The 16,791-nt window shown below is 39.3% G+C and overlaps 1 protein-coding gene across 1 annotated transcript in view; it reads right to left on the bottom strand.

Moving 5' to 3' along the window:
* QARS1 (glutaminyl-tRNA synthetase 1) overlaps positions 1 to 16,088 on the bottom strand; it is a 1,547,311-nt gene extending 1,531,223 nt beyond the window's left edge. The window contains exon 1 of the mRNA XM_044078737.1: positions 15,907 to 16,088. Coding sequence (XP_043934672.1) covers positions 15,907 to 16,041 — 135 coding nt within the window. The 5' untranslated portion in view covers positions 16,042 to 16,088. The remainder of the gene's footprint in view (positions 1 to 15,906) is intronic.
* Positions 16,089 to 16,791: the final 703 nt, after the last annotated feature.

Raw genomic sequence — 16,791 nt, 5'->3', positions numbered from 1 at the left:
ATCACTCACTACCACATTCTACTTTGCACATAAATCACCCTTCTCTCTTACTCCCAACACTCTACCTAACTTTTTAACACGTTAATCCACTAAACGTCCCCCATACTTCTTCCAACCCTGCTTGCATGCATTACATACTACAGCCACTGCCAAGCCCTACTCACATCATCTACCCTTAACCTGAACTTACTCTTATTCTGCATCTCCTAGCTTATAACCTGTCTCATCCCAATCCTTATCAAATGCACATATATCAAAGAAACATACACCAACCCAGCATGCAGAACCAAAAGCTGAAAAATAAACAGTAAAATGGTCTTACCACAACCACTGCTCAATCACTCTTGTCCTTGGAGGACATCCATCCTAACCCTGGACCCCCTCACCAAACCAGGCTCCCAGACTACACTATTACCACACCCACCCTACACCAGCCACCTCCCACTACACCCAACAACAACCTACTTCTCATGAATCTTAATTTCATAAGTATTTAAAACAAGTTACCTGACCTACATGCATGCATAGCAGCACACACCCTGACATACATATTGCTACTGAAGCCTGGGTAAAACCCAACACAAAGATGGAGACATCCTTTCTCCAGGGTTTAATATAAGAAATTACAAACATAAAGAAAGCTGGAAGAGTAGCCATCCTGTACAATAACACCCTGAACTTCATCCACTACCCAATTTCAACAATGCTGAAATAATTCTCACGTCTACACCTCAACAAATACAAGAGCATATGCATCACAGTTATATTTCTCCTCATGGTAATGCCCCATTCCTTTTAGAAATCCTAGACTGGATCTCACACAATACACAAAATGAAACCATCATACTAAGTGACTTCAACATAGACTACTCCATTATTAACTTCAACCTGCCATCCCCTATCAATTAACCTGTTTTGGTTTCACCCAACTGTTCACCTTCCCAACCAGAAATGATAAAACATATTAATAATCAATCTTACACTGGATTTGTGCAACCTACCCCTCTACAATCAACAGAGCTGGGTGGCGGACACCATCAGTGACCTCTCCCCACCTTTAGTCCATTATTCAATTAAAAGGTTGGGAAATGCTCTAAATCTGTAACACCTATGGCTTCAGAGGGCAATGACTTAACTGAGATATTTCATAAACTATTATTACTGTACTGTCTTGAACAGGGAAGATGCGTTTGCAAGGATACAAGAAAAACAAAGGCTGAACAACAAAGTGAATTTCTTTTGTTAATCATAACTTCTGTTCACGTCATCATTGGATGAAAAGACTGTGTTTACAGAAGAAGATAAATAAAACACAAACTTAAAAATTCTCAGCAGAGCACAGAGAAACTTATAGCTTCTTAAAAAAGCTGAAGAGTAAGCCAAAAATCTGAGAAAAGGAAGAAAAAAGTCATGTGCATGGTAGGGAGAGCACTGGAGGATGCGTGTGTGTGTTGGGGGGGGGGGGGCTGAAACAGTAGGCAGTGTCTAGGGCACCATTTCACCCAAGTCCAGCCCTGTACACATAGTTGTAATGATTACTTGTTGCAACTAAATGCCTGGAACTGTTAATGTCCCTTTGGTAGATGGGCCAACCCACTGCTGTAATGTAAGAACATTGTAGCTACAGGTCAGTCTGTGCATACTACTTATAAAAGTTTGTAACATGCTTAGGGGAGGTGACAGTGTGTTACTTACTTTGGAATTTTCTAGGGCCCCCCAACTTGGGAAGAACAACACCCATATTATGAAATGGCATACAATGCAATAAGACACAATAAATACAATACAGCTAAGGCACACAATTGTTTGTTTACCGTATGTCTATCTTAAATGACATTTGACTTTACCAGTTTGAAAGTCAGAAATAACACTAATTTTTACATTTCTGCGAGACTGAGCAATTCAGTATGCAAGTATTTCCTTTAATTTTACGGGTTCATAGTTTAGTACTAGGTTAACTACCCTCGTGGCCTATTTTAAGCCTAGCCATCCACCCAGCCTCAACCCCTTTTTCCCCATTTTTGTACAAGGGGTCGGGGTATCACTTCAATCATCTAGAGCCAAGGTTTACACCACTAGTTGTAGTTCACCCATACTGCACATGCACACCTAGGGCCAATTTAGAGAGAGAGAGAATCTACTTGCCACGTGTCTTTGGAATGTGGAACAAAAACATAGCACCCGGAGGAAAACCAATGGAATACAGTGAGGACATGCAGACTCTGCACAGAAGGTACTCCAGCCAAAAATCAAACCAGAGAACCTCTTGCTGTGAGCAGACAATACTAACCGCTGCACCACTGCATCTCCCTCATTACCCCATTTGAGAATCAAATCCTGCACCTTGCGTTTGTAAGGTAAACACCTTAACCATTATGCCACCCCAAACCCAGAAATAGCTTAATATTTACATATGAACCAATTAAATAGGTTATCAGTTTGTAGACTATTAGGTCAAAACCAAACACTGTACCTTTTATCTGTAAAGTTAAAATATTAATCATTATGCCAACCCTCTAGCATTTAAGAACAGGTACACTACTTCCAGACTAAAAGTACCACAGAACACTATTCAGCTCTGACACATTTTTGACAAACTTAGAGTTGAAGACAAGGACTATTCCTCAAAGTTACAATTGGTTAATGAACAGCCGAAAGAAGTCGTCCATGACACTCAAGAGACCTCAGTTCAAAACACCTATCAATAAAAACCCTTTTACAAAAGTTATGCCGGCAAATTGGAACCATTTTCCAAAAGATCTCCAAGGGGGAACAGAATATCCAGCTTTCAGATCTAAAGTCAAAAAGCACCTTCATCTCATTAACACTTGTAAATGTTTCAGAGAGACTGCTTGAAAAAATAAATTAACCTATTTCTTCTCATCACTAAGCAGCATCTATGCACTATAGACATCTATCCCTTCCTTTCTATTCCTTAAACACACACAAATTGTACACATTATATGAATTCAAATTAAGCTATTTAATGACAACTTCACTGAATGAGAAAATCGGAGAGTCCAAATGATAAAAAAAAAAACTATTTCAATAAATGAGAGTTTGGCTACACTACATGTAATTCTGAAATACAGAAGCAGATATATATGTTTGTGTGTCTGACAAGACATTGCTTTATGTGTATATATATATATACATATATATATATATATATATATATACACATATACATACACACACATATATATATATATATATATATACATACATATATACACATATATATATATATATACACACACATATACATACACATATATATTTTGTTGACCTGGTTTGTATATAAGCACTGAAGGGGATTCTATGTGTATGGCATTTTCACTTCTCTATACAGTTGTGCAACTGTGAAGTTGGTATATTTAAGTATGGGGGGTGGAGGGGGCCCCATTGCAAAAGGCTGTGTACTTATTCCTTGGGAATTTTTGATTGTCATCATTTAATTTGAATTTGATTAAAGGGTCTTTCAGTCAAATGGGCTTCTAGCCCTTTTGACTGAATTGTTTTTCAGTACAAGTGTTATTCAGTGAGTTGTATACAACACACACTCGCACACCCTGTTTAATGGGGTAGTACATGAATCATGAGTGACCACTCTGCCTGGGTCAATGCATTTAGAAAAAATACATTTAAATAAATTTATATTACAGAAGACCATGAAATAATTGCTTTGCTGGATATTCACAGATAGTGACAAGTGAATATAATGCCATAAATGTATTGCCATTGCTTTTATTCATCCTTGTACCTACACTTCCAAAATAGCTCACTCATTATACTTGTAAATACTGTACAGTTTCTCTTTTAAAATGTTTTTCTGCTTGTATGCTGACTTATGCAAAGCCTGGGTTATGCCTGAAAAGGGCTATAACCAGTGCTCCTACCCAGTAAACAAATTTAAATAAATAAAAAGTTCAGTACTCATTTATGCTGTCCAAAATGTACTAGGAAGTTAATTCCACACTGCAAGTATTTATGAAGTGACTAAAAACTCTATTTTGATCTTGTAATTTCTTTTTAGTGTGTCGTGCTTTTGAGTAGAGGCCCTAAGTTTTCTCATTTGTGCCATTAATACAGTCTGGACAGTGGTTTTAAAGTAATACTTTGAGCACCAATAGTGACTTTTGCAGGTCACCCAGTTTAGTTACAGATGGCAGAAATTAGTAATGCTGTTGGTTGGTTTCCAGTTCATTTCACAGCTGGAGTGCCTTCTATGTGGAGCTTGCAGCTTTCAGCAAATACTCACTCTCCTTCCCACATCCCAAAGGCACGATAAGTTGTACATGAACTAATGATCCTACAAATCATCCAGAGGTAAACTTATGTGCATCCTGCAGCAGACTGGCTACCTACGTATGCAGGCCCAGTGACTGCTGAAGGCAGCTTTGGCTCCCACAGTGATAATGAAGTGTGTTAAAATGAGTAACCAGAAAATTAATAAACCAGTTTAACTTCTTTAAGGAACTACAGTGCTGTGTTAATGAGGGAAGGCTGCACTGTACAACAGGCATCATTGAGTTTGTCTAGCGAACATTTATGCTACCTTACTATAAAGAAGTCCTAGCATTACCAGTTTGAAATAGCCTGCCTAGTGTCAGAAAAAGTTTTATTCTATACAGCACACTCAGTTTACAGTTTGTTTTCTTAACATTGCTGACATGTTCCCTACTTGCTTGAAACGATGCAAAGTTCTCACTGGAGTATTAGACCTGCATATGACTGTACATTCAAGAACATAATTTTAAGAGAGGTTCATAGGTTCATTGTTTATTACTAAGCTAACTGCTCTTATGAGCCATTTTAAGCCTAGCCAATTATCCCTTGTGAGACTCAAACCCTGCACCTTGGGTTTGTAAGGCAAACACCTTAACCATTAAGTCACCCTCCCAGCCAGGCTGTTAGATATTATGAATTTAAGGCTGAAATTAATTCTGTTGTAAATATGCTGAAAGAAAAAGTTTGCTTAAATACAGAAACAGAGTCTAGTAATAGGTGATCAGCAACCGTACTAAATGACTGTGGCTTAAAAAAATAAGGAACTTGCTTATAAGTGTATTACACACACACATCAAGAAAGCTGAACTTCTTACAGACATGACAAGAATGTAATCTGCTTTCACTGGACAACAGGACATGCTTTTCTAAGAAAGTTTAAAAATGTGCTTTTCTAATCCACAAGGCGTTTTCTTGAAGACAGTTTACTTATCAGCATTTGCACAAGAACAGATGTGTTAGCATTTGCGTCATCAAGCCAGTATCTTTCCAAAACCAAGAGGGTGTGTGTTTAACTAAAATATGTATAAAAAGTCTATATTAAATCTAGTTATGTTAGAGGTATGGTAGGGGTCCTGAGGTAAATGGTATATCTCTCACATCATCTGTACTATATGAGAAGTAAAGTTGGAACAGTACTTTTAAGCTGCAACATTTGTCCAGTTTGGTTTATTATAAAAAGTTATTGGTTACTGCTCTCTAAAGTTGATGCTGCAAAGTATATTCTCTCATCAGTGTATATTCTGCAAGTTTCTGTATGCGACAGACTGTGAATGCAAATATAACTAGACTTTGAATTTTAGCAGAATCCAGCCAGCAAATCCCATAGCAAGAGCAAGCAGTAAGAGAGCTCAAAATATTTTTTCAGAGGTTATTTTTGTTTTCATTAGGATATTAGCCTACTGTTAGTAATACAGCTTGTTAGGATATTTAAAATCATCTGCAATTCACATTACCTGGAGTGTCAGCACTGTGACTCACTGCAGACTTGCCAGAGTACTTTTTAAACCTGCACCCATTTGGTGTTGTTTCTATCTAGTCCCATAATCGATCAATTACATTTGATGACCCAGAGACAAATATAAATAATACAATTTGGCTATCCAAAAAGAGTAGAATGTTAATGCAGGATAGAGAAAAAGCAGGGAAAGAATGGCAAAAATATAAAACACCACAATACTGCAAAAACCCCAGAATGTACCACAACTGCACTAAAAAGCAAATAAAAAACTATACTATAACAACTTTCAGAATAATAGTAAACACAACACTAAAAAATTATGGACAAAAGAAATCTTGCATCCCTGCCACAAATTCAGCCCTAAACCCTCTCCCAATAACTCACCACTCGAAATTGCAGTACAATTCAACTCGTATTTCACAGGTAAGAAAGAAAGAAAGAAAAAAGAAAAAGAAACTTTATTATCATTTAGGACCACACAAGTGCAGCCTAAACGAAATTACAAATGTCAGCTCACAACAGAAATGCAGTTCAAATAACGTAGATACAGCAGTATCAAAGAATAACATAAGAAAGAAAACAACACATATGACATGCAAGAGGTAGTTTACATTATATACACATTCAATACCCATTATCCAGTGATAAATAATAAATACCCACCACCAAACCCCTACACTGTTAAGATATAGAATAAATAGAGACTAGTGAATAGCAGCGGTTTAGTTACCATATTGCTCTTCTGTTAACCTTAGATGCAACTCAGTATAGCAATCACATTACATAATAGTCTAACAAAGGATTCCCTTATCACCTAATCCCAACCCTGCCCAAAAGCCACATACCATCACATCCACCTCGCCTTCAAACCTGCACCCACATTCTACATAAAATTACTCAAACCATGTCTATTTCAGCCGATGATCTTCCAAGCAAGAACCTTAAAATAGCAGCCAATAGCATTGTCTACCCTATCTCAATCCTTATAAATACGTCAGTCCAGGAATCCTATGTTCCCCCTCTCTGGGGAGAAAAAAAAAATCACATATTATCCCTATGCACAAAGGAGGAAATTCAATACACATTACTAACATCAGACAGAGCAATTTTACCTCCCCCCCAAAAGCAAAATACTTGAAAACTGTATTAAAAACAATTGCTAAACATCTCCTGAGGAAAGAACTCCTATCCCCCACACAACAAGCCTTCTGCCCTTCCCATACTAACAGTGCACTTCTAACCTATATAAAAGCACTGTGAATAAAGCTACAGATAATGGTAAACTAGTCTCCTCTTTTCTAGACTTGTCTAAAGCTTTAAACACAGTTTGTCAGTTCAAAGGTCCTCAATAGGTCTCTTTCTTAGCCCATCCTGTGGTTCAAGAGCTACCTATCCAATAGGTGTCAGTTAGTAAAATGGCACTCAACCCACCCTTCATAACTCCCAGTCACCATCTGTGTACCACAAGGCTTTATTGTTGGTCCCCTCCTCTAAAATTCTCACCAACACCGTCCGCACAAAAGGCCTCCATAATACAGTATGCAGATGACTCTGCACTCATTTGCACATCTGACAACATGGCATACCTCCAAAAAAATACTCGGGAAGCTTTAACAGCAACTGAAATACGGTTTTGTAACTCACGTCATGCTCAAACCCACCCACCCCCCAAAAAAAGGAGAAAGAAAAACTGCTACCCCACCAAATTCATCATGAAAAAAAAAAAAAAAAAAAAAAAAACTAAATTCAAAGTCCTCACTCTTGCTAATACAACCATTAAAGTCACTTCTCATGATAATTAGGAATAATAATCTTAACGTTGACTTGCATATGCAAAATTGCATAAGAGAAACATCAAAAACTAAGGGAGCTTGGTTTACACTGAAAACCTTGAAACTGCATCAGTCGACTGGCACCACAGTTTTCAAGTCGGCAGAATGTCGAACCAAAATGCATCAACTAAACTACAGCGAACGGGTAGTGTAGTTAGATTATTTGGGCTTGACATTGTGCAGGGAGATCGCACTTCAGTGAGGAACAGGGAATTAGCCCATTTCCTCACTCTAGTGCGATCCCAGAATTAGTATACTTAATGTGTGGGGGGTGCAAATAGTAGAATTAATGTACCGTTGACTGTAGAGTGTAACGGTACATTAATGTACATAACAGGAGGCGAGTGGCATCACCTTCTCCTATGTCGAACACACTGAACTATGGATGTCTATGTATTCATTTTTGCCTTGGCTGCTGTTTCGAAATTCCGAATTCAGCATTTCGTGTTGACATTCTGAACGGTCGACCAAAGCGGAATCAGATTTCAATAGTAAACAGAGAGCCAAAAAAATCTCTCATCAATGCAACTAAAACTAAACTTGTCACTAATTACCTTCTTCCCACACTTCTTTATGATACTCCTATCCTTACTAACCGCCAGGTATTAAAAACACTTGAACAACAAAGGTGCTGAATTTGCAGCAAATACTCCTTTCAGAACCCATCACTGTACTGCAATAAAAGCCTAAATTGGTTAGAACTATTGCATCAACTAACATATACACAGCCTCTCTTACAGTCTATAAGATTATCCAGCATCCATCTGCTTATCCAGCACTAAATATCGTTCTATACAACTATGTTCTCACTAAGTCATTACAATACAATGACCAAAAACTATTGTCTGTCCACAAACGTATAACAGAAAGAACTCCAACTACAGGAATGCTGAAAAACATGAGCTTTATTGCAAAGCTTTTGGGAAAACCCTTCCTCAGTGCACTCACGTTTTTTGGCATTCCTGAAGTTGGAGTTCTTTCTGCTGCTCCTTTTGGTACATACTCACTTCTGACTTTTGGTTTACCACCGTATATCCTTTTCACCTGTCCACAAACTTATCAAATTTGCCGGGCATCTACACTCTTACCATGTTGCTAAGGGCTGGAACCTGTATTCATCAGATAAATATCCTCCTTCCAAAACCATTCTGAATGGCTTCTTAACCAAAATTTGTCTCTGTTCTTGCTCAACACCAGGATAAACTATGTCCCTAAATGTCAAATATCTACGGATACCTTACACCTTCTCACTCTCCCTTCTTCACTAACTTCCTCACTGCATATTACAATTACTGTTCTTATCACACTAATGTACTGTTAGTTTCTCGATAAACTGGCCAAAATCTCTCTTCGTTATTAAATCATTGCTGTATAACTTGTATCTATTCTTATCAGTGTTTTCATATCATGTCTAATTTGGGATAATTATTTAAACTGTAAATGTTTTTGTATCATTTTTGAAGACTGCAAAATTATTGTTGTTAAAATGTTTTGTAATACTGCAGAGCTTTTCTCCCCAGGTCTCTGCTGAAAATAGGCTACTACCTAGTAAGACTTCCCCGATAATCAAATGTCAATAGATAACAAACAAATTATGTCACAAACAACATGGATATGGCATTATCTAGAGTGACTGACCCACAACTTCATTTGATGCAATCTGCAGCAAATTTAAGATAGGTCATTAGATTAACATTTTGTAATTTAGGAAGATGACTGGATTAGTGATTCAGGTGACCATGTCATCTACAAATAAAAATTTGCAGAGAAAGTGAAAGGTGGTAAAAGGCAAGAAAGCCAATAACAAGCCTTGAAGTATCCTTAGGTTTTCTAGCAAAGAGTTGAACTGGTGATTCTTAAAATCTATACAGAAATTTCTTTCTTGAAGGCAGATTGTGAACCACTGCAACACAGCAGAGAGCCAAACACTTTTGCTACATATACAAAAATAGTCTGTTTCACACTCTGCCAAAGCCTTTACGACAAATTATAGGTTCATATGAGTACACTATGCTATCAGTAGCCTAGCCACTATCCACTCACCCAGGCTAAAGAGAGAATGAATCAGTTTAATACAGAAGGAGAACTTTTTCCATAAACAGGGGCTCCTTTAGTAGAAAGGCTCTACAAACAAAATTTGATAATATTACAATGTAAACTTAAATCCATAGAGTGGCTATTAATAGTGCTAAATCATTTTTCAAAGCATGAAAAAAGGTCATGCAGGACAGAGTAATTTCCATTTATGCAAGCTAAGCAAGCTTCACTACCAAAAAGCAACACGCTAAATATAGGGATAGAGTTTATCATGCTCTGTGCAGCTTAGGGATTTCATGACAAAGACTTTCTGGTGATAGTGGGATTATATTTTTTCTAACTTGAAAATATTCATAGAAAGATACTTGAGAAAGGGTACATTATATTCTATTATGGGTCTGATAAGGAAGAAGTACAGAGGGACAATATTTTTTAGGTTTATAGGATATGCCCTTGGATATTAACTGCTTTAAATTAGGACAAGTTCCTAATACTTGTGGATATGTTGAGTCAGAGTAATGCAATAATGTAATAAATGCACTTAAATCTCTTAATCCACAAGCTATTTTTTTTTGGGGGGGGGTCATTCATGAGACATGGGCAGGGGTCTTCTTGCTTTTCAAAAGCAAAAACTACTACATTTCTATAAACTGAACAACCACATCCCCAAGAGCTACTGTGAGTTAGATTTTTGCAGGATATGGATGCCCTCTAGCATGTTGATTCCTGCTCGAAATGTGCACTCATCAGCAAATTTATTCAGCCACAGACTCCTAACATTAGTTTGGACATAAACAAAACAAATGCTAAACAAGAGTAGCCTTAAAACAGAAGCCCATGGAACACCTATCAGTGACCTGTTTTTCCAGGAGTATGCCACCACTGCTGACTGTGTGGACCCAGCATGAGACTCCCTTTGCTATTCAACAAGTTATTTGAGGGTTAGTATTTAATTGCATCAGTTTATCCATAATGCCAGAGCATTAACATTATCAAAGGAGTTGGCTAAATCCAGATGGCTAGTGTGCACTGGTCTGCAGTCATCCACTACTTCACTGTTTTTCTCAAAGAATCTTCCATCATTCACTGTTTCAGTGACTTTTTCAAAGAAAGCTACCACATTTAGTAGCAAGGACCTACCTTTCACAAAGCCTTATTGGTTAAGATCAAAGGCTTGTAAGCTGCAAAGATCACCACTGATAAGCTTCATGATACATTCCATTACTTTATAAACTAATTAACTTTATTAGTATGTTTTTTAGTTCTCTGGCAAGACCACCCTTAGGGAGTGGGTACCGCAACAGTTATCTTTTAAGCCTTGGCCACTTACCCAGCTGAAACTTAATAAATTTAAGAGAGCTAGTCAGGCAGTGTTTTATGCCAACAAGAAAATAGTGTATTATGGTGTTCAGACCCATAAAGCTAGTGTTTTTGGTTTTGGAAAGGTCTTTAAATACTTGTTCTGAAGTAATTACAGGGGTAGCATGGATTAAATGGAGTGAGGTGAGCAACATGGAGAAGTCTGAACTAAATGTATTTGTTAATATGTCGGTGATGACCACCACGACAGAATAAGTGGTCCACTGGAGATCAGTTTGGTGTAATTATGAGTATCGTTCCCAAAATCATTGACACTGCGGAAAAGGCTTTACGGTTTTCTCTTGATAAGGTGAAAATGTTTAATTCTTACTGGGCTCTGCAGGTCATGATCTTACATATATGAGTTGTTTGCTTATATTTTGAGATCACTTATAATGTGGTTGATTTATTGATTACAACCAGCAGGTGTTTTTTTTTTTTTTGGTAAAGTTTGTCGATACTGCAATTCTACCACAAGAGTTTTTTTTTTATTTCACCACAGAAGCTTTTTTTCAAATTTAGCAATACACTTACAATGGATGGAAGAAGGTGCTAGAACAATGCAGTAGTTAAGGTGGGAGTAGCAGTCAGCAATATTAGCGTCCACATTTTGTATGGGGACAACAAGATGTCGGCAACTTTCAAATCCTACCACAGTACAGTACAACCACTGACATCAACATTCATTCACCACATATGCCAACAATAAATTAAAACAGCTCCTTTCCATAGCAAAATTATGGAATACCCTTCCTCACACTATAACATCGGTGTCATCACACACTAACTTCAAAGCTGTTCTAAAATCTCATCTAAAAGAGCACTGGACATGCCCCTGTAACAAACCTCTCTAACATCTCTATCCCATCCTCTCTAATCCCTTTCTTCCACCCCTCTACCTCGGATTGCAGCCAAATACATTGCTTGTAAACCTATATCTCAGCTGTAATCTTAGCCACTGTTATTAAAGGGTAATAGCTGCTAGCTCAGCTATTAACCTGAGACGTACCTCCCTGGATTACATGAAAAGAGACATAGAGGAGCTCTCTGATCATGTGGCCCAGGCCGGTATGACCCTGACCTTGAGTAGCATCTTACCCTCACCAAGAATGATACCACAGTATAAAGACAAAATGATCAATTTCAACAATTGGCTAAAGTATTGGTGTCACTCAAAGGGGATCCAGTGTCTGTCAGCCTGAGATGACATGCTTGACAAGCCCCGTTGCTTCACTAGGGACGGCTTGCACCTGTCACCCCTGGGTTTTCGAATACTGGCCAAGGCTCTTGCCACCCTCATAGTGCCTTTTTTAGGCAAGGCTCAAAAGACAAACCCACCTCCTTAGACAACACAAGGAAAAAGAAACTAAAGGCAATGCTGCTCAACGCCAGAAGTCTAAACCTCAAGATGCACGCACTCGAGGCTCTCCTCAGTATGGAGAATATCGATATCTGTGCAGTAACAGAAACCTGGTTCAAGGCTCCTGAGAGCACCCCAGCACTACCAGGCTATACCTCATACCATGCTTTTCAGCCCCAAAACTCGGACCGAACCACAAGAGGAGGGGGAGTATCCATATTCAAAGATACCCATACCTCCTGGCTAGTAGCACTGCACGAAGCATCTGAGACCATCCATGTGCAACTAACAGTGGGCAAAACTGCCTTCCAGTTTGTAGCCTGCTACAGACCACCCTCCCAAACTCAGGAACCCCACTCAGCTTTCCTGAAGACACTGGAGAATATGAAGGTCTCTCCAAACACCATTATATTGGGTGACTTTAAACTACCCAAACACAGACTGGGAGCACTACTCAAGCCCCAACACCCTAGCCCAACGGTTCCTAGAATTTATAAACTCAAATGCTATGGAACAACTGGTCACCACTCCCACAAGAGGGGAAAACATATTGGACCTGATCATCACCAACATGGGGACTGTATACCCCTCATTGGTAAGATCTGACCATAAATTAATCACTATGGACATCCATATCCCGTCCCCACCCCCAGCAAAGGAAACCACGGTCAAAAACTTCTCAAAAGCAAACTTCCCACTTCTCAAAACTGAGGTGGAATCCTTCAAAGCCCCAGGGCCAGTGGAAAATACGGCCCAAACCGCAGAATCCTTTACAAACACATTCTATGGATACCTACAGGAATGCATGGATTGTGCTATCCCAAATAAAACCAAGACACACTCCTCCAAAGGCAGGAGACTTGTCTCATGGACCCCAGCCATAAATAAGCTGTACAACAGAAGGAGGAAGCTACTACATGATAGAGCAAAATCCCTGAAAGGGAAGGCAACTCTGATCAGTACTAGCAAGAAACTACGATCCCTCATAAAATCATCTAAGGCTAGCTTTGAAAGAAAAATTGCACAAGACGCTAAAGATAATCACAAGGCTTTCTTTAGATATGTCAGAAACCTGGGTGGAAACTCCCAGATATACTCCGAGTTAGTGGAAGACGACAAAAAATACACTGAACCAACAGACATTGCCAACATCTTGGCAGACAGGTTCAGTGCAAACTTCTCCCCCCCCCCCCCCAAATGAGCAAATGACTATCCCAACAGAGTGCAGCCTCCCTGACATCACAGATGCACAGGTGAGAGCTGCCTTCTCCAAAGCAAAAAACACAGCATCAATGGGACCGGACGGTGTCCCAGCTGCATTTTACATGAGCTCCAAGAAGAATTGAACCCTCACTTAAAATCACTGTTCAGTCTCAGCCTTACAACAGGATATGTACCCAAAGAATGGCGTACAGCAACAGTGGTCCCACTCCATAAAGGTGGTGCCACAACGGACCCCGGAAACTATTGCCCTATAAGCCTAACTAGCCTGGTCTGCAAAGCTATGGAGCGTATCATCATGGAACTCATAAACAAAGACATTGGGAACCTCCAAACACTGGATCCTACCCAATTCGGCTTTGTTAAGGGCAGATCTTGCCTCTTGAACCTGGTAAATTTCTTTGAAACAGTCACCAAGGCCATAGACGAAGGGAAGGTAGTCCACACAGCCTACATTGACCTTGCAAAAGCCTTCGACACAATACCCCACTCGGGCATCATAAATAAGCTCACCAGCTTAAATATCAACCCCTGTGTCACAAGATGGGTTGCAAACTGGCTTAGGGATAGAACCCACATGGTCAGAATTGCAGGTGCCATGTCAGACTCTAAACCAGTTACAAGTGGCGTCCCACAAGGCAAAGTCCTGGGACCTCTCTTGTTCGGTATATATTTCTCGGAGGTACAGGCTAACACAGGAGGACTAGGGCTGACAAAGTTTGCAGATGACTGCAAACTGGGGGCCATAATCGACTCGCCAGCTGACACAAGCATCCTCCAAAAAGGTCTCACAGAGACGGATAACTGGTGCCAGAGCCATGGCCTAAAGCTAAATGCCAAAAAGTGCATAGTCCTCCCCTTTGGGAAAAACAAAGTGCCCAAAAATTACCACATAGGCAGTAATCCATTAAGTACGGAAGAAGTAATTAGGGATTTGGGGACCCAAGTAGATTGCAATCTCTCCTTTGACAATCACATTGCCAAAGTGGTTAGAAAGACATTCTATATAGCCCGCCTTATCACGAAGGGGTTCACATCTAGATCAAAAGAGGTCATTGTGCCCCTCTACTCATCACTCATCAGGCCCATAATTGAATACAATGGGCCATTTGGGATGTACCTTACCAGACACCTGCTACAACTAGAAAGACCCTAAAAGTACCTCACCAAGACGATCAAGGGACTCAAACAGATGCCCTACGCAGTTAGGCTAAAGAAACTCCAGCTCTACTCAGTTGCTTACCGCCTACTCAGAGGCGATCTGTGCCCGACGTATAAAGCCATGTCCAACCCAGAATTAATGGACATGCTCCACCTCAAGAAATCCAAATCCATCAGAACTACACGCTCCAGTGACAAACCTCAGCACAGAAATAAATAGAACATGCTGGAGGGACAGATTCATATCACAGAGGCTCCCCTCACTCTGGAACAAAATCCCAATCCATGTCAGACAGAGCCCCTCAATGACCCTCTTCAAGAAGAATCTTGACGTCTGGATGGGAGATCGTAAATTTACCCCTGGGATCTCTTCTGTGTCACTGCTAGACAGAGGCACGGTAAACTAACCTTAAATGGGCTATCTTCTGTGACCTACTACACAGAGGGACACTCAACTAATCTAAGAAGGGTGGCGAAAGCCAAACACACTCTGGCAAGGCTTGTAAATGCCCTAGGGCAGATAGCCTAGTATCAACCTATGAACCTAATGCTAAAAGTGTTGTACCATTTAACTAAATAATTTCATTTTGAACTGTTTACTACTACTGTTAAACAAAACCTACCTATACTTCTTGCAACTTGTAATCAGTTGCTTTTAATTGTTGTTTTTATTGTGGAGCTTTTCTCCCCGGGCCTCCGCTGAAAAAGGACCTGTGTCCAGTCGGATTTCCCCGATCAACAAATGTAAGTAAATAAATAATAAATAAATCCTTTAAATATTTGTAACTGGCTCACTGCTTCATAGCAGCCAATCTTCCTCGCCCCAAGAAGCAGAGCTGACCCAGGACCTAAAATTATTAAAGGGAAACACAAGTATCTTAAAGAAAAAATAAATGTTCTCTCCACAACAAAGACATACACAAGTCTAGGACAAAGTTAAAAAAGTTTTAAAACGTTTTCACTCATGCAGTATAACAGCATTAAATTTGGCGAGCACTATCCTGAAAATTCTCAGAATGGGGAGAATACTTTACTGATTATTATAAACAGAGAACCAACATACTATAGCAACACAAATTAGTAGTACAATTCCTTCTACTACTCAGCTCCGCACCGGCAAAAGAAATGCTGTGACAGTCAGATAAAATTGATGGAACTTGTCATCACAGTAAACACAATCGCCCCACCTTCAGAATCGCATCCCTTAAGGTTGAGCTCAGGACTTCATTCTTCAAAGTCTCCCGAGCTTTTTGGTCACTAAGACCAACACACGTGAACAATCCCAACACCTCTGCTTCTGAACATCCTACAGTTGTAGCCATCTTGGAAACAAACTATTCCATACTGCCAAACAAGCATCCAATAGCACTGAGAAATCGTCACTAAAAATCGCCGCAGTGACTATTTAGTAAACCAATGAGAAAGCACGGCATGAAAACAGGTCGCTAAAAGGGTTAACTTGTGACGTGCTCTGTCTGTCATCCGATTGCATCAGCAACTTAAGGTAACACATGTAGTATAGTTATTATAAGTTCTGATGAGTAGGTAAAATGTGTAGCGCTGATAAAACTTCTGACTTGTATAAAACATGGAGATACTGAGCACAAAAGTAGTGTAATACATCTTATTGGACTACCGTAGGTTTTGCATGGAATGTGGACCAGTATAAGCTCATTACGTCTGTGTGCCAGTGTCTTTATGTTGGTGGACTAACACTTTTTTTATGTTATACACTATTAAAACTTAGTGTTACATATGTCTGGGAGGTGTACAATTTTTAAAAAGCGCTCCTTGTTTATCGAGGTCTGTTTCACTGAAAGCAGTTTGGGTGATTTGCAGAGACCTTGTGGTTCTTGTTTCAATTATGTAGGTGCAAATCCGAAAACAATAAGATGTAAATATTCTGTAAACATGTTATGTACCAAAACAATTACATTAAAAAGTTGCTAATTTACGAGTATTTGTATTGTTTTGCATTTTCTTACCATTCAGACCTTATTAGAATGCACATTTTAATTGCATTCATTGACTACTTTTCTACTTATTTCATTTGTAAGCTGAATATTTCATGC

Source organism: Protopterus annectens, chromosome 7.part1 (assembly GCF_019279795.1).
Source record: "Protopterus annectens isolate FY-2018-M chromosome 7.part1, PAN1.0, whole genome shotgun sequence".
NCBI classification, from domain to species: domain Eukaryota; kingdom Metazoa; phylum Chordata; order Ceratodontiformes; family Protopteridae; genus Protopterus; species Protopterus annectens.
Note: the sequence above shows the minus strand (reverse complement) of the source record. Positions and strands in the feature narration are given on the sequence as shown.